General features: G+C 49.0%; 1 protein-coding gene across 1 annotated transcript; it reads left to right on the top strand.

The window, feature by feature from the left end:
• Positions 1–4,476: 4,476 nt before the first annotated feature.
• Positions 4,477–14,424, top strand: LBH (LBH regulator of WNT signaling pathway). Its single transcript, XM_057400058.1, has 3 exons — positions 4,477–4,533; positions 5,250–5,352; positions 13,903–14,424. The coding sequence occupies exons 1-3, from the start codon at positions 4,508–4,510 to the stop codon at positions 14,104–14,106; spliced, it is 333 nt and encodes a 110-aa protein (XP_057256041.1). The 5' UTR covers positions 4,477–4,507; the 3' UTR covers positions 14,107–14,424.
• Positions 14,425–25,332: the final 10,908 nt, after the last annotated feature.

Here is a 25,332-nt window from a genome sequence, read left to right as displayed (position 1 = left end):
TCCCTAGGAAATAAATAGACCATGGGCCACAAATATGGAGAGGAGAGGGTTCATGCCAGGCCAGGTGCAGGTAGGGCCATGCAGGGACAGTCTGGAGTTTGTCTGGGCAGAAGACGATGCCTCTTAAGGAAGGTTTTGCTGGGCAGAGGCATATGGGACAGTCTCTGGTGATGCTACCTAGGTGTCAGGCTGCGGGTGGCAGTGGTTTCAACCTGTTTGGAGCATCCCTGGGCATGCAACCTATTTATAAGGGGGGCAGAAAAGCAAACTACTGCATATGCAGGTAGCAGGGATCAGGGAGAAGCTGAGCACCCCTGCCCTGTCGGCTGACATGGGGTCTTTAATGCCCTGGGTGTCAGCAAGCTGGAGCTCGATGCCTGGCTCCGATATGGCTGTGGCAGTGGCCTGGATTCAACTATTTCAAAGGGCACCGGCCGGTCAAGCCAAGCCCCAGATTTAAATTTGCTAAAATAGCTTTTTGCGAAACATGAGGATGGAGAGAAATGTTTCCATGGTTTTGTTTTTAAATTCCGAGTGGGAAGAGTTTATTTTTTCACTAGGAAACTTTCCCTGTAGGATTCGCGATGCTGGCGGGGAGACAAGAGCCAGCGAGCTCCTCTCCCGAATGGAGGGGACCTCAGGGGTGACCCTGTGCCTGTCACGTCGCCTCACGCAGCCTCACTTACCCCCTTGGCAAAAGGGAGGTGGCAAGGTGCACGGCTGTGGCGGGTTGGGATGCCAGTGCTGCTGCAGGGATGCTCAGCCCCATGGCTATCATGGTTAGCCCCTGTGCTACGTCTGGGCAAGTAGTATGGTAATAGCTGCATGGTTGGAGGTGAATGCAATGAAAACCCTTACACTGCAAGCAGATTAGGGGAAAACCTGGGGAAATGACCCCCCAGTAGTTTTATTTCTCCTTGGCTCTGGTTATGCGCAAGTGCCTTGTGGGGGGATAGCGATGGTCTGTTCCACACCAGCATGCTGCTCCTCCTAGATTGCTGCCAATTCGTAATGTACAAGTGAAAAAGGCTGTTATTTGTCCCCTTATTTGTCCCCTTATTTGTCCCCTCTTGGTTTATGCTGTCCTAAAAGGAGGACTATTATAGAGATTTATAAAATAAAAGCAAAATATTACAGAGATTTATAAAAATAACTGAAGAAAAAAAAACGAACAACACATAATGGCTCATCTGGTTTCAATCATTTCAGTGCCCTGGAAATGAGTTTACCCCAGGTGAGAGTTCAAGTGCTAAGGTTTCTGCCTGCAGGTTACCATTTAGTCCCAAGTGTTCAATGCAAAAACATGCAGCAGCGAAACAGGGGGCTGGTGAGCACTCAAGACAAGGAAAGAAGTGGAAATGAGGGCAGGCTGGGCTACATTTACTAGAACTGGCTGACAATAAAAGGATAAAAAATGGCAATTTGAAGTGCTTGCATCTTGCTTCTGTCCCTGGAGCAGAGGAAGACCACAGTGGTTTGTTCTCATTTGCAATTAAACACTTTGATCTGATCCCATTTTATTCTCTCCTCCCATGTCCTGCTTTATGGCTGTGGTGCTACGGGTGGCAGGAAACTTCTCTTGCTTTGCATCCCGAGAGGAGTGAGAAATTGGCCTTTAGCATCTGGGATTTAATGAAAACTGATTGCTTGGACATGTGGATTTCTAAGGTAGTGGCTCAGCAGCTCAAGGGTTAATGGGGCTCCCCCACTTTCAGCCCAGACATTGCTATAAAGGCTTACCTATAATGGAAAGCTGGTTATTACTAAGGTAGGAACTGCAGATGGGGGTACAAAACCCCTCCTGCTCCACCTCTGTAGCCCCAGCTTTTCATGCCTGCCTGGGGCAAGCAAAGAAGGAGGCACAGCTACTGCAGGACACCTCCTCTTCATGGAAAACATCTTCCCAGGCTTATAAAGCACCCCGTTTCGCTGGGATACCTGGATATCTCCACAAAGACTTTCCCCAAGGGAAGGGCCAAAGACGCAGCATTCCTGGTACACACCTCACCCAAGAAACATCACAGTTCGGAGAGGGGACGAGGCCACCCCTGCTCCAGCAAAGTACCCGAGCTGATGGAAATCACGGGAGGTGTGCCTTTGCTTTCAAAAGGACTATTAACACACTTATGGTTAATCACACACATAAATCTCACTGTGGCTTAAAGCCAAAGCGAGCAATAAAAGCTCACCGATCCCCAGGCCTCCCGATGGGAATTGGCTGGGGCTGGGGCTGATGTTCTCACCAAGTCGCTGGGAAGTAGCCTGCACCCTCAGCACATACATGAGCAGGGATTTCGGTTGGTTTCCCCCCTCCAAAAGCCTGTTACTGGGTAGAACCTCGAAACTACCTGCCGAGATGGCAAGGCAAGGGTGCAGAGGACATGGGTGAAGGGTTGATCTGAGCTGCTTTTTCTCAGTGGTGGCTGTGGGAGGGTGAGCCCCGGTCCTGTCCCTTTTAGGGTTCAGGTGTATCAAGAATCAGATGTTTAAAGGGATGTGCTTTCCAAGGAGGAGGAAACCTTGAGCCTCAAGCACTGCCAAGTGTAGAAGAGAATTTAGGGAGAACTCTGTGTGCAAGAAGAACCTGGGGGCACGTGGATTTTTTGTTGGCTTTTATTTTGTATGGGCAAGACCAGGAAATCCATAGCAAGTATGTGTCTGTCTGAGGGAGATAGGCCTGTTTCTGATGAAGTCTTTGTGTTCTCTTAGGGCAGAAGTTAGCAAAGCCAGTAAGCATGCGCGTGTGTGTCCTGGGGTACAAAGCAGCAGCCAGGCCAGATAAACACAGGGGAGCCATTTCCCCAGCACTTTGGAGACTTGGTTGTCTTCTTACCCCTCTCCCCAGCTCCAAACCTCATTATCAGGATGCTCAACGGACCAGGGCATGCACAGAGCCCACCCGGCTGCCTCCCTCCCATTAAGCTCATGGAAGGTTACCGGTGGCCCTTCGCAGCGAGCTTGCCCGCACCCACCTGCATTTCCACACATCTACAGGGGCTAGGTCAGCTCTTTGTGATTCGTTTTAATCTGGCACAAAGCAGCAGCTTGATGTAAAACACCCACAAGCGCTCCCGTTATATAATATGAATCTGAGAAGATTAAATTATCCGGTCTGAGGAAACACATGCACGTATGTATGTACACAGCTATACACAGGCTGGGGCTTGGCTGAGCGGAGCTGAGGGCAAAGCTTCCCTTCAGGAACATTGAACTTGCACTTGTAAGCACTTGAAGGGACAAATGATGTGTGTATACCCGTGTGCATAGACACGTGTCTGAAGTGCTGCAGCAGCTCTATGCCCTGCCTTCACTGTGAGACACTGGCACAGGGTGGCCAGAGAAGCTGCGGCTGCTCCACCCCTGGCAGTGTTCAGGGCCAGGTTGGACACAGGGGCTTGGAGCAATCTGGTCTAGTGGAAGGGGGTTTGGAACTGGATGAGTTTTAAGGTTCCTTCCAACTCAAACCAGACTGGGATTCTATGATTTGAAGATGATGCAAAAAGCATTTGTAGCTGTGTGCTTTGTTATCTGCTTCCCCGGCAAAGTCTGAGCAGCACTGTGGAGCCACAGGTGGAGCAAAACCAGACACTGCCTTAAACTTTATCTGCCAGCACAGGGCAAGATGCTGCTCACTGGGAGGGGCAAACAGAGGGTTGAGCAGTCCCCAGAACCACCCAGCATCTCTCAGCAGCCGTGGGGAACCTCGTTCATCCTGTGGCCAAAGGCCCTGCCCTGCACAGCACAAGCTCTGTCAGTGACGGATGTGCACAGCCTGGGCTTCAGCTGGGTTTGGGGGTGCCCAGACCTTTTGCCCAAGGGCATATTTTACCTTCCAGCAGTTTAATGTCGGGAAGGGAAGGCAGGAGCTCGTGCTTCCTGGGCAAGCAAATGGGTTCATCTCCTTTTCCTGCACCTTCCAGTCATTGATTCACATCGTTTTGCGAAATACAGCTCTGCCTCGTGAAGCTTCTCGCTCTGCTTATACTCGAGCTCGAGGGGCTGGACAGGGAGTGTCCGGAGAGGAGCAGGGCTGCTGCTTCCCTGTGCCGGGAGCCTGTGCCGGAGCCAGCCGGCTTTGCCCCCTGCCATCGCTTGCAGACAAAACCAGGCACGGGCGATGCTCGGGGCGATACTGGGGGCATCCCCCCCGGCACCCCACTGTGGTACCCTCCTGTCGGCACCGAGGGAGGCCGAGCCGAGCCGAGCCGAGCCGAGCCGAGCGCGCCACCGCCTCCCGCTCGCGAGGCACGTGCCCTTCACCCCAACCCCCCTGTAGGCGGCGGGGCGCGCCGAAGCCATTCATGAAAATGTTGACGTCAGCCGGGGGGCGGAGACTGAAGCCAGGCCCCGCCCCCCGGAGCCATTTAAGGCTGCGCGGCAGCGGTCGTAGGGCTCAGACGGGCGGCAGCGGCAGCAGCAGCGGCGCGGTGGGGTGGTAGCGGGAACCGCTTCGCAGCGATCGTCCCGCAGCGTCCCGAGGGCTCGGGGCAGCCTCCGCCGGGACTTCATGTCTGTGCTGTGTCCCCTGCCCTGGTGAGTGCAACTCTTGGTTAACCGGTACCAAGCGGTTCCCGCACAGGGGTGCTGTGGGGGGGGGGAGGTCGCGGATCACCGCTGCTGTGGTGTGGGGAGGGCTGGAAGCGGAGCCCCTTTTTCCCGGGATGAGGCCCTGGAAAGTGTTTTCCTGGGAGAGGGGAAAAAGAGGTGTCAGCGGCGGGATGAGCCGCGATCTGTGGGAATTCGCTTCACTTTCTCGAGCTGGGAATGCCATTTAGGCTGGAAAAGCAGCGCTGGAATTGGCGCCGTGCGAGCCGCTGGTGTGGGAAGTCCCGGAGGTTGTAAAATAAGTCAGCGGGAGCTAAAACACAGCAGCTTGGAAAGAAAGGGGAGAAAAAGACCAACCCCCGCAGCGCTCGCACTTTATTGAGTGTTTTTTTACTTACCCCCCCTTAGGGGGCAGAGCTGGAGGAAGTGGAGAAGTGAAGCCCTGCTCTGGAAGCCTCCGGAGGGGTTCTCGGGGGTTTGTTCTTGGGGAGCAAGCCAGGGAGATGCTCCCAGGGGCGGGGGGTAGCGCTGTTTTGCGAGGTGCTGAGATTTTGCACCCCCTTTTAAAGGGGGCAGCAAAGAGGAGTCCAGAAAGAGACTGCCGACAGCCTCTGCTGCTTGCTTTTCCATCACGATGCCACTTAAATCTTGCTTGGTCCTCCTGGAGCCCTTCAGAGCATTTGAATGATGTCTTTTGTTTCTAGCCCTGATTATCTGAGATCAGCTGAAATGACTGAAGTGATGATGAACACCCCAGCTATGGATGAGATTGGGCTAAGCCCCCGCAAGGATGGCCTGTCATATCAGGTAAGTGCTTTGCCAGCTTCTTAGGCAGTTATCCCCTATGGAATTGCTTGGGCTGGACTGCAGACTTGGTCTAATGTACCTTTCCATAGCCTGACCTAATCGCAGGTCTTGCTGTAGTGAGGACTAGTCAACAGACTGGAATGCTTGCTTGGCAGGAGATGGTTGTCTAAAATATCACTTGGTATCAGACCAGATTGGCAAAGGACTTGGTTGTTTCCGAAGGAATTGAGCCCCCACATATTCAGTGTTTATGGGGGCTTGGTGGGAGACAGGGGAAGTGTTAAGGAAGGGTTTGCACCTCTCACTGGGCTGAGAGGACTCTTGAGGTATCTGCAGCATGGCATACAGATGACCTGCCTAGAGCAGGGGAGAGTTCTTTATATGGCGCTTAGAATGTTTGGATCTGTTTCTTGGTTATCCAGACTCACGGTCCTATTTGAGACAGTAACACTCTTCTGTAAGACATGGTGAAGCCCAGAGACAGCCTAAACAAGCCTTGAAATGTCACTGGAGATAGCAGTGCCTGAAGGCATGAGCTGCATTCATTCTGAAAGTTCTGAACAATGTCATTAGCTATTAACCTCTAGATCAATGAGTGGGGTTAAGATGTGGTCTTGGAAACTAGCTTGAGCCTTAATCCTTTAGTCTCTGTATCCTTTTCATTTCTTAGCTTGTAGTTAATCAAAAGGCAAGTTGTGCATCTTAGCCTACTAGATCCATGTTTTCCTGTTCTTTCAGGAGACTTGTTGATGGGATTTAACACAGGCAATGTGTGCGTGCAGTTGACTCGCATCTGGTCTGTGTGTTGGGTGACTCTTAACTGGCAGATCCCGATGCAGGGCTCTCTTCATTTGCAGATGTTACACAACCTGCACAGAGGCAGTTGCTCTAAGTGTGCATTCAAATGAGGCATGCTGTTGTAGCTCATTTGTAAATATTCAAGTATACAAGGCAGCAACAATGCACTGAAGCATGAAATCAACTGAACTTAGGGGCCTCCGGCCAAAGCTATGAGGAGGAAGAGGGGCTGCGTTGCTTTTTTTGGTCAGAATTCTGGATCTGGATAGTGCAAGTTGTTTGGTTTATACCTGTGCTGTGCCTCAGTGCTTGAGTTAGTGGAAAGCATATGGCCTTTCTTTCCTGTACAGCAATGAGAGTGTTTGTTAAACCTGAAGCAACCAAACTAGCCTGTATGGGATGCTCAATTGTCTTTTATGGTCACCTTATGAAGAAGCTTAACTCAGTCAGGTCAATGCTTCTATTTACCTATACAAATTTTCCAGTGAGAAACAGGATGTAGGTGCCCTGCTTGTTCTAATGATTGCTTCAGCGAGGTTTTTTTCCCTGATGCTAATGACCTTGATAAGTCTGCTTGGAATAATCGGGGAACAGGCCTGTTCAGTTTTAAGTAGATCATCTGAACATGAAGGTATGTGAGTCATAAATGCTGGCAACTCATACCTATGCAGGACTTTTGCATCCTGGATCTCTTCTCTATATAGTGGTCGAGTCATAGATGACTTCTTTCAAATGCCTGCAATAGCTGGGGACTGCCTGTTGGTGCTTCACCTTGATGTAAGCCAAACTGCTGGCAGGAATGGGTGAGGTGTTGAAGTGGATGATCCTGATGGAGTACTAGCAGCATGTGGGCTGTGTACAAGGTCTGCCTCTAAATCAGATTAGTGTAAAGAGGATTGGGGAGCCGGCTCCTGCCTTCCTTCTCTGGCTAAGGATATCACAGTGTAAATCAAGGTAAGTTGAAAGCATCCTTAAAAGGCTGGAAACTCAAGTTAAAACAGCAAGGACAAATCTGATGTAAATAGCATCACGAGCTCTTTGTTCTATCTCAGACTTTGGCACTTTGTGCTTCATCTTCCTCATGGAGAGAGTTTGGTACATTGAAAACTCTATGCTAGTCTGAGGGCTGTAGTGCAATAACTTAAAACCAGATAGGGCTAACGGAGCATTACTGCTCCTACACTGGGGCTTGTTGTTCTGAGCTGCAGCATCTTCCCCTGCTCATCTGCAGCTGGGCACTTGTGATGTGAGTGTAGCAGCCTTTGGCTGACTATGAGAGGCAAAAAAGTGGAGCCAGAACTGGGAGAGGCAAGCTTCCAGTTTTGAAGGTTTCTCAGGTTCAAGCAGTAGAATTGGGATTTACTTTGCTGCAGAGATGACCTCAAACCAAGGTTCAGAATACCCCTCTTCAGGCCGTGCAGAGCATGGACTGCCTGGGAGGTGGTCCATAAGACGCTAGCTGTGAGCTTGGGGGCTGCTTCTGCTGCCATGTGCAGACATGAAACTGTCTGGAGCAGAGGAAACGGGCAGCAGCTTTGTGGGAACTGTAAAGCACATTAGTATCTGCTACAGACAGACTTGTCCTACCAGCAGTGTGGTTCCAAAGTGGTTTTGCCTTTACTTGGAAGCAAACTGAGGAAACTAACCCATACCCTGAGTATAAACTTCAGCAATCTGATTCCTCTGTCTTGTGGAGTTTACTGAACTTCAGGGCTCCTGTCTGTCTCACTGATTATGGAGGGAACTTGGCTTGTCAGCTTCTGCCTTCTCTACCCCCTTGCCTTTGCTCATGGTCTGGAGTGTCTGCCTTGAGATCAGCTGAAGCTGTGCACCTTGCCCCGGTGAAGCTTCCTGGCCTTTGTTGGGCTGCCCATCACTGCTTTTTAAGCACTGATGTGGAAAAAACTCAGACTGCAGAAGTCGTATGTGTGTAGGCTTAGTAATTTGTATGTTTCCACTTGCAAAATGCGCTTCCTCAGCATAGAAATGCCTTTTTCCAGTTAATATGCAAAATGCTTGTAAGCTAATGTGCTACTTTGAAAATCTTTCTATGTAAAGCAGCTTTTATTACTGTATTTGTGCTGTAAAGCTGCTCTCTGAGCCCCCTGAAGGTGGTTTAGCCTCAGCAGAAGTGAATGGTGAAATCGGGGCATTAATCTTGGAACAAGGTGGCATAGACAAAACAGAAGATGCAGCTTTAGAGATGATGTCATGCTGGGTCTTGTGCCTGCAGTGAAGAGCTATTTCTGGATCCTTAATAGATGTCCCATAATTCCCATGGGACTTACTAAACAAAAAACTCCTTGAAATGCAACTGATGGCTCAAGATGCCCCTGCTACAAACAGATGTGCCTATGGAGGGCTTCACGGGCTTCCTGCCTGGCAGTCTCCACTGAGCTGGGTCCTTTTCACTGCCAGTCAGAGCTAATCTACTGTTTCCTATTTCCTAGCCCTTCGGTATACCTGTTCTCTGAAAAGCCTCCTCGGCACTAAGTCAGCTTGTCCTCTGCTGCTGTAGCACAGCAGCACAAATGATGCTACAGAAACCAAGGCTGGATTAATCATTTCGTGGAGCTGTTGTCAAGAGATTGCCTTGCTTCTTGGAAGTGGAATGGGGTCTGAGCACAACTGAAATCACTTTAATGCCCCAAGTGTTTTATTTTGAGCTAATGCTGTGTCCTGAGTTGAGTCTGCTACTTTGCTGCAGACTGGCTTGCTGGTCCTGTGGGACCTTAGGTTCCCTTTTAGGACATGGGCCTGTGGAGGCTCAACTTGCCTCATGCCATCAGCTGGGGTTTGGTTGTCATGGGGAGCTTGAGCTCTTTAGGTCATGATCACATCATTAGGTTAATCACATCTACAGTTAGCTGTGAATCATGCCAGACTGAATCTAGGTAAATAGGCTTAATACTCTATCCAGTGTCTATGGTGAAAGCTCAGGTTGTCTCTGTTGGTGGGGAAGTAGTAATTTGTATGCAACACCTTCACCAGCACCTGTGAAGCACTGACTTTCCCAAGGAGCTGTGGTGCTTGATGCTGAGAGGTTCAAGCTGTATCTGCTACATCCTCCCAACCTAAACTGTGGGACTGACATGTTACTGCTCCAGGGGCTGATGGCAAAGGGTGGAAATTGCACTTCCTCTAATAGCCTTGCTTGCTTGTAGGTGTTTCATGTCTGTGCAGCCTTGATGTGTGCAGGGGAAGTCCTGTCATAGAGCTGGCGCTCGCTACTATGGAAGCTCTTGAGACTGGGCTGCAAAAAGATGGGGTTAGCAAGCGAGTTGAGGATAACTTGCTCACACAGCGCATCCGTTGCATGTTACTAGACAAGATCAGTAGATGTGTATTCTGAGTCAATGTGTATTCCAGGGTCTGGGATGTTAAATGAGGGCAGAAGCAGGATATGGGATAAACAGAGCCAAAACTCGTCATGTTCGCAGCCATGCTATGCAAAAAAGTGTTCCACTGAAATGCAGACTGAAGACAACAGCTCATTACATCTCGGTGCGTGTGTTTTCCTCCCTGCTTGATACCTTGCTCCTCTGATGGAAAATTGCTGTGATGTATGAAGTTTCCCTGCCACTGTGTTCCAAGATAGGACAATCTGTGACTGGGGAGTTGTCATATTTCATAAACCTGAGTCACGGGCTGCTGTGTGCATACTAGATGGAGCTCTGTTTCGAGTCATGACTGCTGTGTGAGTAAATATAGGCATTAGCACTGTTAGAGCTGGAAAATTCCTCCAAAGGAGGGCACTGAGAGATGATTTAAGTATTTCCTGAAGTGAGCTTGCCATGCTTCTCAATGGCAGTGAAGTTTCATTTTGAGAGCTGAAATGATGACCTGGGATTTGGGATATTGGCTTGATACTGCTGGCGAGGCACAAAACTTAGCTTCTTTTTTTACTGGGAGGGTGAGTGATATGTGTACATCGGTGCATATTCTGTACCTGAAGTGGTATGCCTCTCAATATAGCCTTTTCAGTCTTGGATAGTATTACCATAGTGAAGCAAAGCTTTTTTTCCCCCTAAGACAGTAACTTAATTTGGAAAGATCTCATTGCTTTAGTCTCCCTGTAATAGAATTGAAATAGTTTTCATCCCCATGGGAGGGGAGACAAGCATTTTAACTATGGGTGTTGGTATGGAGGACACATGTGGAAGTTGTTTTGAGTTTACAAGTGTCAGTTGGATTATCGTAGTGCTGAGCTAATCCTCTTAACTGTCTGACAGTGTCCTGCTTTTGGTGTTTCTCCATCCCTGTGAATGCTGAGAAGAGGGTATGAGCCTCCCCAGGGCAATGAAAACTTTCCATTCTTGTTGCCAAGGCTTCATTCAAGGATAGAGCTGGATCCTCTGAAACAGAGGCGAACATGATCTAAAATCATTTCAAGCATCTGTTTCGAGTTCTGCTTTTCCCTGTCCTTTCTAGCTGCGAGGCAGGAGTTTGGTTGATTTGTAGGTGATCTGAATCAGTCCATGAGGAGAGTGGTTCCCAAGACACCATCTGGAGAGGCCTGTGTTTGTGTTGAGTAGTGCAAGAAGGAACATGTATGTCCTCTTTGGGCTCAAAAGGTGTTGAAAAGGGGGCTGGGAATTGGGGCTCAGCTACAGAAGGGGAGCTCTGCAGAAGCAGTTGCAGCTTCTCATGCTGCATCATGCAAGGAGGCGTGTAAGAGGTCTTTGAATTGCTGCTAAGTTTGGTTTTCGGTAGCCTCCACAACCAGCTGGGGGCTGTCACTTGTCTTCCCCATCAAGTGGCCGGATCAGCTAGAGATAGGCATCCACTTCATTTGTGTGCAAGGTGTCTCCCTCTGATGAACAAGGAGAAGCTAACCCCTTGCTGCTAGGCCCTTTGGGTGGTGGGGAGATGCAAAGTCTTCCTCCCACATGCGTGAGCTGGGTATTGTGAACAGAAAGGCTCATAGGCAGGCTTTGCTATCCTGGCTGCTGTGCAGGAGGGTGCAGAGCTCACAGGTCAGAGCTGAGCTGCAGCATTCCCAGTGAGGACCTTGCCGCAAGCTTGAAAGTTGTTGTTTTTCCTTCCCATTGTGTAAATCTGGAGTGGGACCAGATTGGGCATACGGGGCCAGCAAATGCAGCGTGCCACCGCCGGTGCAGAGCAGCAGAAAACCGGCGCTTGCTTGTTTTAATAGCCTGGCAGTGCAGCTTATTTTGGGGTGAGTGGGGAGGCCGGTTTGGATTAACTTTTCCTTGCAGCTTCCCCAGATGTACAGCTCAGTCTTAATCTGAAAGCCTGTTTTCTTTGGTCCCGATGCTTGGCCTGCCACGACACCCTGCTTGTCACATGTGAGGAAATCTGCCTTTGTTGTAGTTTTTCCATTGACCGTCCACACCCCTTGAAAGCGCCGTTGCAACATCTCCCTTCGTGCTGCCTCGACGATTAAAAAGCATGACTTAGTGGAAAAAATCCTGACCTTCTTGGGTTCGGCCTGTCCTGCAGCTGTTCGAGATAAGATTGTGCTGGGGTTTTTTAGTATTAAAAGAGCTGCACACCACGTTTTGTGGGCATTTGTTTGTAAGGAAGTGACTGCTACTTAGTTTCTGGAAAAAAAACCTGGCAGGCTATTTTCAAAGAAATTGCTCCAATTTGACCTAATGTGCTTAAAATGATAGCAGCCAAAGGTTAGCTTAATTATTATACTCCTATTTTTCTTGCACAGGAGGCTATTTTCATGACATTATCAGCTTATGTAACCTCCTGAACCACACTTCTTTTTTTCCATTGCAACCTTCTAAACCGTGTAATGTCAAGGGTATTTTTTTTTCCTATCCCGAGTTTAGATAATGAGTTGATGCTTAAAAGCCACTGACTGAACTTCCAGTAATGCACCACATATCTGAAACTGTCTTTGTTTGGCCGAGCAGAAGCCACAGAGCTCCCAGAAACAGTTGTGCTGGGGGTGACTAATAGCAAGTAGCTTATCCTGCAATGCTCATGTTTATGTGGCCACTCTCAAAGACCTCCCTTGCTCTTGTGCACCTGAAAAGCATATGGAAGGTGGGTGGTACAGTGGGAGCTGGGCTCCTGCACCACCCTGCCCAGGACCAGATGGATGTGCGTGAACAGCCCTAGTTGTGCATTTCCTTCAGTTAACCTTGTCTGGCTGCGTTAAGTAGTAACCCAATGGCTTTCTCATGTTGGTAACCTGGTTGTCCCAAAGCTTTGGATGCAAGGAAGAAGCTGGACAGTAGAACACTGAGTATATTGGCAAGGATATAATGGTGGTGTTAGCTGCTAGGCTGAAGAGCAAGTTGGTGCGATATTCCACTTTGGGGTTTGGGCCAGGGGTTTGGGCCAGGGCTTACCAAGGTGGTGGGTTACCTGCACGGTTGGTATGAGGAGAATGATACTTCATGGTTAATGCTTAGGGTTCCTTGATGGGGAGGTTTTGTAACTGGAGCCACAAAGATCAAAGCACATCAGATCTTGCTCTCAAACTGAGGTACTTGTGAGCGGCATGCCTGAGGCTGGTAGTGCTGTTCCCTGCAAAGATGCTCTTACAGCTCACTTGAATTCAAGTACAGTGCCTGACTCCTCACCCCATCTGCAACCTTGAGGGGAAAACACATTTTGTCATTATCTTGGGGGTGTTTAAAGACACCTGTAAAGCAAAATGGGCACTCTGATAAAATTATTTAAAATAAAGAGATGGTAATTGTTTAATACTCTGGTTACCAACCACAGGGGTTCTGATGTGGCAATTGGTTCTTGTCGCCTAGGAGCTCTCTTCTGGATGAGCTGGGGTTTGAAGCTGTTCCCCTAGTAGGGCATCCTTAAAAGTACCAGCAACCTCTTCAGTTCACATTGTGATCTGAGTCATGCAAAGCTCCTGCTAACACTGCAGTTGGCAGTTTTTCCTGTTCCCATGTCTTTGCCTCAGTTTAGAATCAAAGTGTGCATACTATTGGCACTGCCACCAAGTATGGGCTCTGGTGCTGCTGTAGTGTATGAGCTTGTGCACCCATGTGGAATGGAATGGGTAAGGTACTGCTCTGTGCATCTCGGGGTGCTGGAGAAAACTGGTCCTCATTCCTTGCATGAACAATATAGTGCATAATTGCTGACTGTGCTGCAGGTACCTCCTGCTGAAGAAATATGGTTCAGTCTCCAACCCATCCATAAAATGAGTGTCTTTCTGCTGAGTTTGCTTAAGTGTGGTAGCTGTAGCATGCAGAACACTACTAAAATTGTGTCTTAAAATGCAGCTGAACTTCTTTCAATCTGGAGCTGTGGCTCTGGAGAGGTACCAGAGGCAGGCCCTTGCTGCAAGGGTCTGGACTGCCCTAGCACTGGGTTGCCATGTGCCTCCTCTCCCCTCTAGCAGCAGAACCTGGAGCACAAGCCTGTTCTGCGCAGCTTGACCAGCAGCAGGAAATGAGATCTCAGATTGTCTGATCGAGATAGCTCTGTGTGCAAACTCAGGAGCATTAATGCAGAAGCAGTGGGTGAGGGTGAGGTGTGTTTGGATAAATATCCAAAAGGGCAGGTGCCTGTTTGCCGAGCACTATCCAAGCAAGCATGTGCTTTGGAAGCCTCTTGGGTAGCGCTCGTTTCCAGTACTCTGAGATTAGAGAAGCTTATTTCCAAGTTCAAGAGTCTTTCCATCATCCAGTGGTTTACTTTGTGCCCAGACAAGTCTGCCCTGGGGAGCCGGGTGTCTTGAGCTGGATTTTGGCTAAGACTGCTTGAAGGCAGCCCCTCTCACAGGCTGTTTCTTGGCTCTTTCAGATCTTCCCCGATCCCTCTGACTTTGACCGCTACTGTAAGCTGAAGGACCGCCTGCCCTCGATCGTGGTGGAGCCGACGGAGGGCGATGTGGAGAGCGGTGAGCTGAGATGGCCACCCGAAGAGTTCCTCGTGCAGGAGGAGGAGGAGGAAGAGGAGGAAGAAGAGAACTGTGAAGACGCAAAGAAGGACAACAAGGAGCAATAAATGGCATCAGAGGAAAGGCGAGGGACTGCACCCTTCGGAAGGAAGAGCCACGCTTCTTTTGAAAGTCTTTTTAAAGGAAAAGACAAGTTCAACTTTGCACCTGCGAGATCTTAGTTATTTTGTAATTCTCTGTATTGAGAACTGAAGCCCTCGGTGTCACCAGACCTCCTGAGGAAGGAAGGAAGTAACGCAGAGAAATGTTTGCTGTTCTCGAGATCATTGTCTGTATTTTTCCGAGGTGGAGGCAGCAGTGAAATTCCAAGCACATGGCAGAGGGTGACCACATGAGGGACCGTGGGGGGGGGGGGCTCAGGGAGGGGGGGGCTCAGGGAGGGGGAGGAAAGGCAGAGGTGGCAGCGCTCGGTCCGGAGCTGCCTCCAGCTACAAGCGTGAGAACAGAGCTGTAATCCCTCAGATTTGCCTTTCTTACAGCTTCCATTTGTGTGTCTTGGGGTGGAAGGGTGTCCGTAGAGAGGAATGGCTGAAGGCTCTGCTGATGAGGAGCCTGTAGCTCTCCCCAGTTTGGCACCTCCTAGGGTAACGTGAACGTCCGTAGGAATAATTGGGTTTCTTGCTCTTGCTGTTGAGCCTGTTTTCCAGCCACTTTTCCCAAAGCTGTTTTCTTCCCCTCTGCCTTTAGACTCTTCATTGCTGAACAGCTGTATTTGCAGGGTAATATTAGGCTGCTGCTTGTCATCTCTACTGCGAGGCCCTAGTTTATCTTGCCGGTGGTTAGCGTGAGGTAATGCGCATCGGGTGGAAAGATGCTTTTGTCTGCAGCGAGAGCTCACATAGGTTTGAACACCTCAGATTTTCCTCTCCTATTTGCTGAGGCCGCTTTGATCTCATCTTTACAGCTCCCAAAGCCAGAGAGTGGAGGTTAAGCCTCCTTTCCTTGGTGTCCATGAGGCTGTAGGGTTTCATGTCTCCGGCTTGCTGGCCAATGGCCTTGAGAGAGCTGGCGTGAGGGATCTCTTCCAGCTTTGCATTGCAGGACAAGCTGGTAGGGGTGTGCATAGTAGGGAGCACTGCCAGACCTGAGGTAATCCGAAGACAAAACACTTGGATCTAGTGTGGATCACCAGTGGGAAAGGGGGGTTTGCAGAAGGGGTCTGTTGGGAGAGGATAAGCCTGGGTGTCCTGAGGCAAGATGTGGCTTTGCTTCATAGCAAGGGGAAAACATTCATGAGCTGCAGAGTGGCTTGCAGAGTCTGTGGTTGTGTCCTCTTCACCATATCCTGCTTCAAGGAAAAGTCATCTGTCTCTGTTTGGGGAGGAGGCCAGTCTGCTGCCAGACAGGGTAACCTGCTGCTTGGCTGGAAAGATATCTTGCAGCTTTGGGGACCAGCTTGGAAGCCAATTGGTCTTGGGATAGGATGAGAACAGGTACCACCTAAACCAAATCTATGGTCATGGAAGAGAAAAAGAAATGTCAAGGCCTTAACCAAACTTTCATAATAATCCCAGTGCCACCCCCCCCCCCCCTTTGCTTATAACTGGTTCCATTTTTAAAATCTATTTGAACATGTGTGTATTTGTATTTTTAATACCTCATGAGTAGTAAAACGCTGGTGGGGTTGGGAACTGCTTTTAACATATTGGCAGGATTGTTTTAGTCTTGTCTTGCTTGTGTTTAAACATAATGGCAATAATTTATCAGCTCTGCATAACTGTTTCGGACAGATAGGAGTTTGGAGAGGAGTTAGCACAAAGCAGGAGAAATTCAGTGTTCCTACACTGCGGCTGGTCTCCAGTCCAGCAACGCAGACCCGGTTATACATGCTCCCTGCCTGTCTTGGTGGACAGTTGATCACCAGATGGTCATGATGTGGTGATACCATTTTCTCTAGTGATGGATTCAGCTGTTGTACCTGTAACACTTGTTCTAGTCTTGCTGTCTTACTGGAATGAGCTTGTACACCTGCATACCAGCCAGTCATCTTACTTCTAAGTGTTACTCTCTATTGGTCTCTACTGTCTGTACCACCAAGTCAAAGCTGTATATCAAAGATATTACCGTATGGGCAGCAGCGAGATGGCAATCCTTGGACTTTAGACCTGCTGTCTGCCCTAAAGACTTGCATATTTCTGTCTGCATCCTTTTTTTTTGGAAGTATTGTGTATATTTCTATTTGTTGTTGAACGTATCTAAAGAACAAAGCACTCCAGTAAATCTCCTGTTGTATGATATACATTCTATATTTCTGTAATTCTTTTTGAGCCTCAGGGAGAAGCTAGCATTTTTTTCAAACTACATTTTTGTCACTGTGACAGTTGTAAATAAAGTTTGAAAATGCTTTCCAAATATTCCGGCTCTGTTCTTACTGCCAAAGCGGGTTTGGGATGGTCGACCTTCCAGCTAGTAGCCAGTCCTTGTGTTTGAGGTCTGGGTGTACTCACTTGCAAGGCTAATGCAGATCAGTTGAGTCTGTTCTGTGAACTTGGAGATACTTGTTTCATGGATGTGGCTGACCTCAGAGCATGCCCCATGGGATTACAAGCCTAAATCAATTTAGGGTGAGGTGCAGCATTCTTGCCTCTGTCTTCCTACAGTTGCTTACTTACTGCTGGGTGAAAGGCTGCAGGAAAGTGGTACTCCATCCTGGATCTGGAAAATCTGTATTTAGATCTATAACTATATACCTGTAATCTATGTCTACCACTTTCAGAGCAGGAACCTCTGGAGAGCAGAGGTTATTAGTTCCTGCTGTTAGTACTAAAGCAGTACCTGTGCATGTTCCCTGCTTGTGCTGAGCAACAAGCATGAAGAGAAGCTTTGCTATGCTGAGTGCTGTAAGGGTCTCAGCTGAGCTACCTGGGGTTGTTTGCTTTGGCTGGTTTGGGTCTACAGGTCAACTCTGCTTGAGTGGTTGGCTGGATCTTGCCGCTCACTGGTAACTGTGTGCTCTGTCTCATAGTGCTGCCAGAGGAAGACCTGGAGGAAATGGCATTTTGGAGTACGATTTTGAACTCCTTTGGTACCAAGGCAGTGTGTTGGATGTGGAAATCTGACCCTGTCAGGATTCAGTAACTCACATTGTGCACTTAATGGGATTAAATTTTCCACTGAAACCAGGCAATGAGAAGCAGATTCCCTGGAATGCCCCTGTCTTTCAGATACGTGAAGTTCCTGTGATTTAGCAAGTAACAGGCTCTAATCTTACATATGCAAACAAGCTGGATTGAGGTTAGGGCATTATGTTTACATGAGACTGGTTTAAATGCACTAACTAATGACCCTCAGATTTAATGCTTGATTTGAGATAATGCTTAACACCAGCCTCACAGTTCAAAGATTGATTGTATAATGCTTAACTCTCATGGATGTTCTAGACCATATCATAAATGCAATATTAAAGCTTGCCTCTCCTCCGAGCTTTAGCTAAGATGCCTTGATTCTTCCCCTCCTTAGGTGTGTATTTACTTATAGAAGCTGTTGCACCATTTCCCAGATGAAGCACCAGTCTGAAATGAATGAAGATGTTTAGTCCTGCCCTAGAAAGTTTCTGATTAAAATACAGCACTGGTTATGGAAACTGCAAATGAATTGAACTTGTCTGCAATGTGCTTCACGGGAACAGGTTTTTCAGGCTCATGCCAGAAGGAAGCCACTTGCTGTTTCCTGATGCATCATGCTGTTTTGGGGTTGGAGCAGAAAGGATGGCTTTGAGTAGGCTCACTGTGCCTGAGGGTCTTTGTTGGATGAGCCTGGAGCAGTGCTGGCAGGAGAGTGACGGGGAAAGGGGCTCTTTCCTGGTCCCCTGCTCTAGCTGTTATGGCCAATGGACCGGCATCAGCAGATGAAAATGGGCTTGCTGCTGAATGGGTGTCCCTGAGTCATCCCAAGAACTTGCTGAGTGGCATAAGGACCTTTCTTTGTACATGGAACAATGATTCTTTTCCTGGCCCTTACTTAAACTTGAGGTGTTTGTCCTCCTCGAAGCTTTGCCCTCTATTTGCAACTGATGACACAGCAAGCTCTGCACTGCTGCCCTGCTTAGTTCAGCCTGTGTTCAGTCTCTCGAATACTTCATTTATTGTTATTGGTGTGTATCCACTTGTGGCTGGCTTTGTCGATGCCTAGCCACTTGAAGCATGCTGCAGATGAGCTGTTGGCATCTGGCTTTGCATATGTTTGGGCAGAGCTAGGCAGAAAGAGCCTTTGTCCATGAGCACAAAGATAATTCACCATCAGTGCTGTACTACATGGGGAGCAGCCACCCCCTGGGTACATGTCATCTTAGTGTGGGTCTGAGTCCTGCTATGGTGAAACCACACTCCTCCTCATTGCAAGCAACAAAAGAACCAACACTGCCTTTCAGGTGAGCTGTCTCCTTCCCAATTTAGCACCTGTAGGAAGCTCCCAGGAGCTGAGGACATGGAGTTTCATCCCTGTGATGTTGATCTGCTTTGAGATGCCCTTAAGCACAATCAAAATCAGAACACAATCCCCCAAACGCTAGCCTAGTCACCTGTAACAAACCAAGGGAGTGAGGAGCAATGGCCTGTAATGCATTTGCTCTGAGCTCTCAAAGAGCCATCGTGGGCCCAAATATGTCTGTGTACATGAGCAATTGTTATCCCTAAAGCCTTGCTTGAGAAGAAAAGCTCGGGATGTTTCATGGTTCAAATGATGCCTTTTTGTGTACGTTTGGACAGAAAAGGAGCGGTTTTAGGAGAGCAAATACCTGGACCTGAGAGCAGCACTGCAGCATTTAGTTATGCACATGTCCAAATTCCCCCCCCCCCCCCGTCAGTGGCATCCATGTAAATGCATTTGTGCTTCCAGGACCACATTGCAAATTCATTTCTACCCATCTTGCTACAAGGTCATCGCTGCTGTGCTTCAGGGTCACCTGCTGAGAAGCTGGGATAGAGGGTGGGTCAGGCCGGTACCTGCACAGGAGGGCTGCATACAAAAGCATGGGGTCTCCCTTGAACTGCAGTTCTGCCCAGCTGCTCCCAGCTGCCATCAATGCCGATAGAACAGCAGCTTTGGCTTTTCAGCCACTCTGGTTAAAAAGGTGTCTCCTTCCTACAGCTACAGCTACCATTCACCTTTGAAAGGCAGTGCAAGCCCGGCTGGAGAGCAGCTCTGCTGGAGTAAGCTCCAACTGGCCTTAACAAAACTGAAAGCTTGTGAGCATTGCTGCTAGGAGGGGGAGGGAAGAGTTTTCAGGCCCAACACCTAGAAAGGAACTGAGTGCAGATGAAACCTGCTTCAACCAGGGGATGCCCAGGACCGTGTGTGCAGGCGGCTATGAGCAGAGCTGGAGAACAGGAGAGCTATTGCCAAATGAGGAAGATGAGGAAGAGCCTATGGGCAGAAGGGGGAAGAGGCTGGGATGGGGTTGTAAGGTGCAACAGTGGGGGGCTGCCCTGCTGAAGGTCCATGGTTTCATGCCCAAAGGATGCACCCAGTCACCTCCACAGCTCCAAATGTTCACTTGGTGGAAGCTCACCCAGAGGAAGGGGTGAGTAGGGCTCTGCTCTGTCATGCTGTGCCAATGGTCACAGCAGGAGCTGAAATCCTGGGGTAGGTGCTTGTCATACCTTGGTGCAGTTTGGGTGCCAGAACTGGAGACAGACCAGGTGGGGAAGGACTACAGAGCCTGAAAGTGTCTTCAAGTACAATGAGCTAGTGGAACACCATCAACAGAGATGTCTTGGGTAGGGCTGGAGCACATATAAATCCCCCGATGAGGCTCTGGTGCCACCCAGATGTGGGTCATCACTACCTAGGGATGGTGGGAAGCCCTTGAGTAGGCTCAAGGCAAAAGAAGTAAGTTTTCATTGCTTTTTCCAATTAGACTTTATCCTGTTGATGAAGAGTTTTTCCCCAACCCACATTATCAGCTCTAGAAGAGTTATTCTGTGCTTTTTCCACATCAAAACAAAAAAGCCCAGCCTTGTACTTGGGGTCAGAGACCTGTACTTCACCCACCAAAGACAGCAAAGTTAGGTCAAGGAGAGGGGAAAGACAGCAGTGGCTGGTGGGCCAAGTGAGCAGAGCCCAGAGAGGTGAACCCCTGCCCATCACAACAGGCAGCGTTCACAACTAAGGCATCACAGAGTCAAACATTCTATTTTGAGAGCCTTGAGGGGTGGGAAGACTGAGCGGGGTGGGAAGCCACAAAGGAAACATGCATTTGAGCACTTGTTCACTGCCAGAGCCGTAACCACACAGGGTTACCGTAGCAGCGACCATCAGCTTCATCTGATAAAAATAAGCAAGGAAGTCAAGTGTACGAGAGGGAGAGGATGTCAGAAGCCAAGCATGAAAATGTCACAGCAGCTTGGCTTTTCTTTTCAGTGCTTCCTTCTTTATTCTGCCCTCAGCCAGCTCCGGAGCCCAGGTATTTCCTGCTTTGTGACTCCCAGAGCGCCTCCTGCCAATAAGTACCTCTCTCCCAAACTTTTCTGCCTTCATGGGCACACGCTGGCGTGCATGATGCCCTGCCATACCTGCTGGGAGCCAACAGCTCTACTGCGAGCTGCAGAGACGGAGCTGCAACGAGGCAGCTCCCCTGGGGTTGCATCGGCTGATGCCTTTGGTTACGGCCTGCGATGGTGGGGATCAATGCAAGGGAAAACATGGGAATAAAATCTCAGCACGGTCACTGCCATGTCATAGCCAATAGCCCGCTCCCACTGTGCTCCATGAGGAGACAGCCCAGGACTGCAGCTTTCTCCAGCTGTGCTGGGGGAGGGAAGAAGGGTGGTGATATTAGAGGGGTTTAAACTCTTCCCCACAGGTTCTCTGCATTCAGAAGCATGAGCCAGGCGGGCTGCAATCAGCTCCACAAATATTTGTCGAGCACAAGCCTTCCTGAGCAGGGTCTGACGACTCTTTTCCACTGTGGTTGCTGCCAGCACCGTGGCTGTCAAGGCTGCTCTGGATGCTGCTTGTGGGGGCAATGACCAGCCCCTGCTTCAGAGAGAGCTGTGGTGGGATTTCCCCAGGGTAAAACAGTGCCTGTTTGGTGGCTGGTGTGGCAACACCTCTGGGTCCTGCAGGGGGGAGGTGAGCTGGATGGAGTTGGGTGGCTTGCTTTACCCTCCACAGCCTTCTGACACTGAATGGGTGGGTTTCACCTGGTAATGATCCAGCTAATGGGATTGGGGATACCCTTGCAAAAGGGGGATGCAGAGGGGGCATTAGAGCAGGGTCTCATGCATGAACTTGCTCTGAGGAGGGGAGTGAGGGACTGAGGGCTCATCAGTCCCCATGAGGCTCAGCTGATCCATACTGTGGTTATTATCCCCTGCACTGAAGGACAAAGGAACTCTGTAGTGCACAGTCTCAAGAGTTGCCTATCCATGGGATGCAGAGCTGAGCTGAAATGGGATTTGCTGAAATCCACAGTGCTCAGGTGCCAGTTCCTGGCTGGATTTGCTGTGGGTGCCTGTGTGCAGCATATGGGAGATCCTGCAAGTGTTCATCTATGGCAAGCAGGAGCCATGCTGTGTGCCACTGTGCACCCTGCCCCTGCTCCCAGGTGGAAATCTGTGCTGTTCTGGCCTATTCCAGAGCCTTTCTGAGCTGCTTGCTGCAGCGTGCTTCACAGACCCTATCTTGCCCATCTGCTCCTGTCCACGCAGCATCCTTCCTAGTTTTTCCCAGTGGGAACCCTAGACACATGGGCAGTTAAATCTGTGTAACTAAAATGGGATTGGCCACAGTTTGCATGAAGTATAATATGTAACTTCAGTGGATATTCAGTGCTTTATAGGGGCTTGCCAGCAGTGACTTCCTGTACCTTTCTCTTCCAATAAGCCTAAGACATTTGTCTCCAGGGGAAGTTCCTGGTGTGATGAAGCAGCAGTCAGTTTAGAGGAAACCTGATCAGAAGGAACCTCCAGAGCCACTGCTGTCAGGAAAGAGTTGATTTGGCTGAGTTTCACCCAGGGAGGCAGCAAAAAGCTCCCAGCTGCAGACCCTGTGATGCCACCTCTCTGGCACTGGGCTAGTCATGCTAACCCTTATTGAGGCCTTTCAGTTCTTAAAACAGGCTTATAAGAAAGATGGGGAGAGACGTTTTAGAAGGGTCTGTTGTGATAGGATGAGGGGTGATGGTTTTGGACTAAAAGTGGGAGATTCAGGCTGGATGTGAGGAAGAAATGTTTTACAATGAGGGTGGTAAAACACTGGCACAGGTTGCCCAGAGAGGCAGTGGATGAACCATCCCTGGAGACATCCAAGGCCAGGCTGGATGTGGTTCTGGGCAACCTGATTTGGTTGAAGATGTCTCTGTTCATTGCAGGGGGGTTGGACTAGATGTGCTTTGAAGGTCCCTTCCAACCCAAACTATTCTGTGATTTGATGATTCTATGCAGAACTGCTTCCATTGTAATTAAAACTTGGGTGTCTACTCTGAGCTAATTGTTAGGTCTCCTCCTGTACTCCACAGAAGAAGGTAAACACCTCCAGATACTGATTCATTTTAGCAGCCTATCTGGAAAGAATTACTTCTTGGAGATCCTCTGGCCCTCACTAGATAACCTTGTAGTTTGCATGCCCGACTCTCAGGCAGCTGAAGCTAGATGAGCTGAACCTCACCCCTAGTTTCTTCTGTGCTTTTGCCTTTTAGGTTTGTCCCTTCGTATGTCAACGGCTCTGTTTCTATAGCATAAAAAGGTCTGTACATCTATGACCAGCCATTCTGCATCCACCCCTTGGACTGAATTCACTGTAAACTTCTTGTTCCTCAATCACCACAAAAAGACCTCCAAATCTGTGCGTTGGTGACATGAAGGGACACAACAGGGTGAAAAAATACCCAATGCGGAATGGGAAGAGTGAAGAAAACAAGGTAAGAATGTGCAGCGAAGACAATGGAGGTGGAAAGAGAGGTTGCAGGGGCAAAGCACATGCAGCTTGTGCCACCTGCATGCTGCTTGTGCTGGCTTAACTTGAGGGAGGAGGGAAGGGAGGAAGGCAGAACTTCACAGGCAGGTCCAGTTCAGGGCCACATTCAATCCCACTCGCAGCTGCCCAGCCCATGGACATCCCATTGACTTCGATCATGCTGAAGGTCACGCATGTACTGGAGATGCTGACACAGGCAAGAGCTCTCCTGAAGTGTGGTCACGTAGCACAGACCTCTCTTCAGCCTGGAAAATGTGATTTAAATAACATTGTGTCTCTGTTGGTGGAAATCAGTTTTAAGTGTAAGAACAACAGTTCGTGAGCTCATTTTCTGACCTGTCTGAACCCAAAATTAGCTACAGAGGTTCACAAGCCCTTGAACTTCATGAGGCTCATCCCACCTGAGCAAAGGAAAGCAGTTAGACCAAGAAGTCTGACTTAAATCCACTGCCTGTCTTTTGTCTCCAGCTGTAGAGCCTGATGCTGTTTGTTCCCTCGCTCCCGTGTGTGTGCTTTCCCTCCCAGTGAAACCTCTGGCTGTAGGTGGGTCTTTCAGAGTAGCACTATCTTGCTGCATGCACCAGATTTTCACTGCAACACGTGGTAGACAAAGACAATCCAATAACCAGGAATCACCTGAATTATTCAGCAAAAGTTGTCCTTTCCTCTCTAATTTTTCATATGTAGAGTTAAGCATTTCTCTTGAGTATTTTTCTGTTCTCACACACGCCAGTCCAAGTACTACCAGTGGTGGGTCACCCATGCAGGTTGGCTGGACTAGGGTCTTCCCAGGGATTTCAAAGGGACACTGATCTTTTAACCTCCTCCACTGGGGTCTTACAACCAGTCTGTCCCACCAGGGAAGAAAACCTGGGGACCACCAGCGTGCTAGAGGAAACAGCAGCTTCCCCTGTCTCCTCAAGAGACGCAGGCTCTCTAACACCCTTTGAAATGCTTCTTAGGCTGAATGCCCATGAGCGGTGGTGAGTAGCAGATTGCCATTCGCCCTTTATCTGGCTGCAGATGCAGCAGTGTGTAGTGATGTACAGGTAGTAAAACGCTTTGTGAGCAGAGCAGATGAAAGCCACTGTGAAAACACAGTAGGAGAAGCATTGTTAGTGAGGCAAGGCCCTTAGTGACATGATTTAGTGGTGGACTTGGCAGTCCTGGGGTAATGGTTGGACTTGATGATCTTACAGACCTCCTTTTCCAACCTCACTGATTCTGTGATCCTATGGTATTTTCACTTTGCATCTGTCGATCCTTCCTAGCTGTAACTAGAAAGAGAAATGAGAAAATGATACCTCTGAAGTTTTATTTCTTGTCTTGCCTGCTATTTACCATGCTATATAAAGACCCGGTCTGGAGCTCCTTCAGTGTTCAAGTGCTTTAAACAAAGATGTGCAGAAGAGCTTGCAGGCTTAGGACCTATTTTCCTCACTTGTCTGTCTTAATTCTCCAGACAAAAGCAAGCCTTGGGAAATGAGTGCCAAAGCATTGCCTGTGACCAGAACGCAGTGAAGGACAGGTTAACGACAGGAGCTGATAACAAGCTGACTTTGCTAATTACTGTTTTTAAAGTCCAAAGTCATTGGAAAAAATGAGTAAAGTTACATTTTGCACATGGAGGACAAGAAGAAAGCACGCCGGAATGTCTGAGTCACTGCTCTGAGCACTCCTCATTATACACAGATAGAGATTTCATTCGCGGCGTTAAATAGTACAGATGTGCATGGACGCTTGGAGAAGCCCGATGGCTGTCATTATGCATGTTGTTTACCAGAAGATTTGGGCTGGGTGAGATGACCCAGTGGGCTGCAGTCAGAGAGCTTTATTTATGTATTTATTATTACTATTATTTGCAGGTGATTTTATTTGTTGTACTAAAATTGGAGCAAAGTCTGAAACAAGCAAACTGAAATAGTACGTGATGATTTTCTTCCAGCCCTGATGCACGCACAGCACATGCCAGAGTGTGGCTCACCCACGTTTCATGCATGTGCACTTCACATGCTTCACCCGATGTGCCTTCTACCCTGTGTCTAGACAGTGCCTGGCTCGAAACCCTGTCACAGGCTTGGTCCCTTGGGAGGTACTCTAACACAGATCACAGTGCTGCTCTGTGTGTGTGTGTGCCACCCCACTGCTGGCAGCCTAAGTGAAACATAGACACTAACTGCTCATCCAAGCTTCCCAGACTTGCACAAGTCAGGGCATGGCTGGACCCCAGTGATGCTGAGCCCTCAGTGAGGGGAAGCAAACCCAGGGAGGTCTGTCCAGTGCTCTGGTGTGTCTGAGTGGTGTGCTAGAGGCATGGCCACCTCTGCAAGAGGATGCTGCTCTGGTAGGTCCTGGAC

The sequence above is a fragment of the Pezoporus wallicus genome, unplaced genomic scaffold (genome assembly GCF_028554395.1).
Source record: "Pezoporus wallicus isolate ANWC-B61680 ecotype Strahan unplaced genomic scaffold, APGP_CSIRO_Pwel_v1 contig_7339, whole genome shotgun sequence".
In the NCBI taxonomy this organism is placed as follows: Eukaryota; Metazoa; Chordata; class Aves; order Psittaciformes; family Psittacidae; genus Pezoporus; species Pezoporus wallicus.
This window is presented reverse-complemented; position numbering and strand designations above follow the sequence as displayed.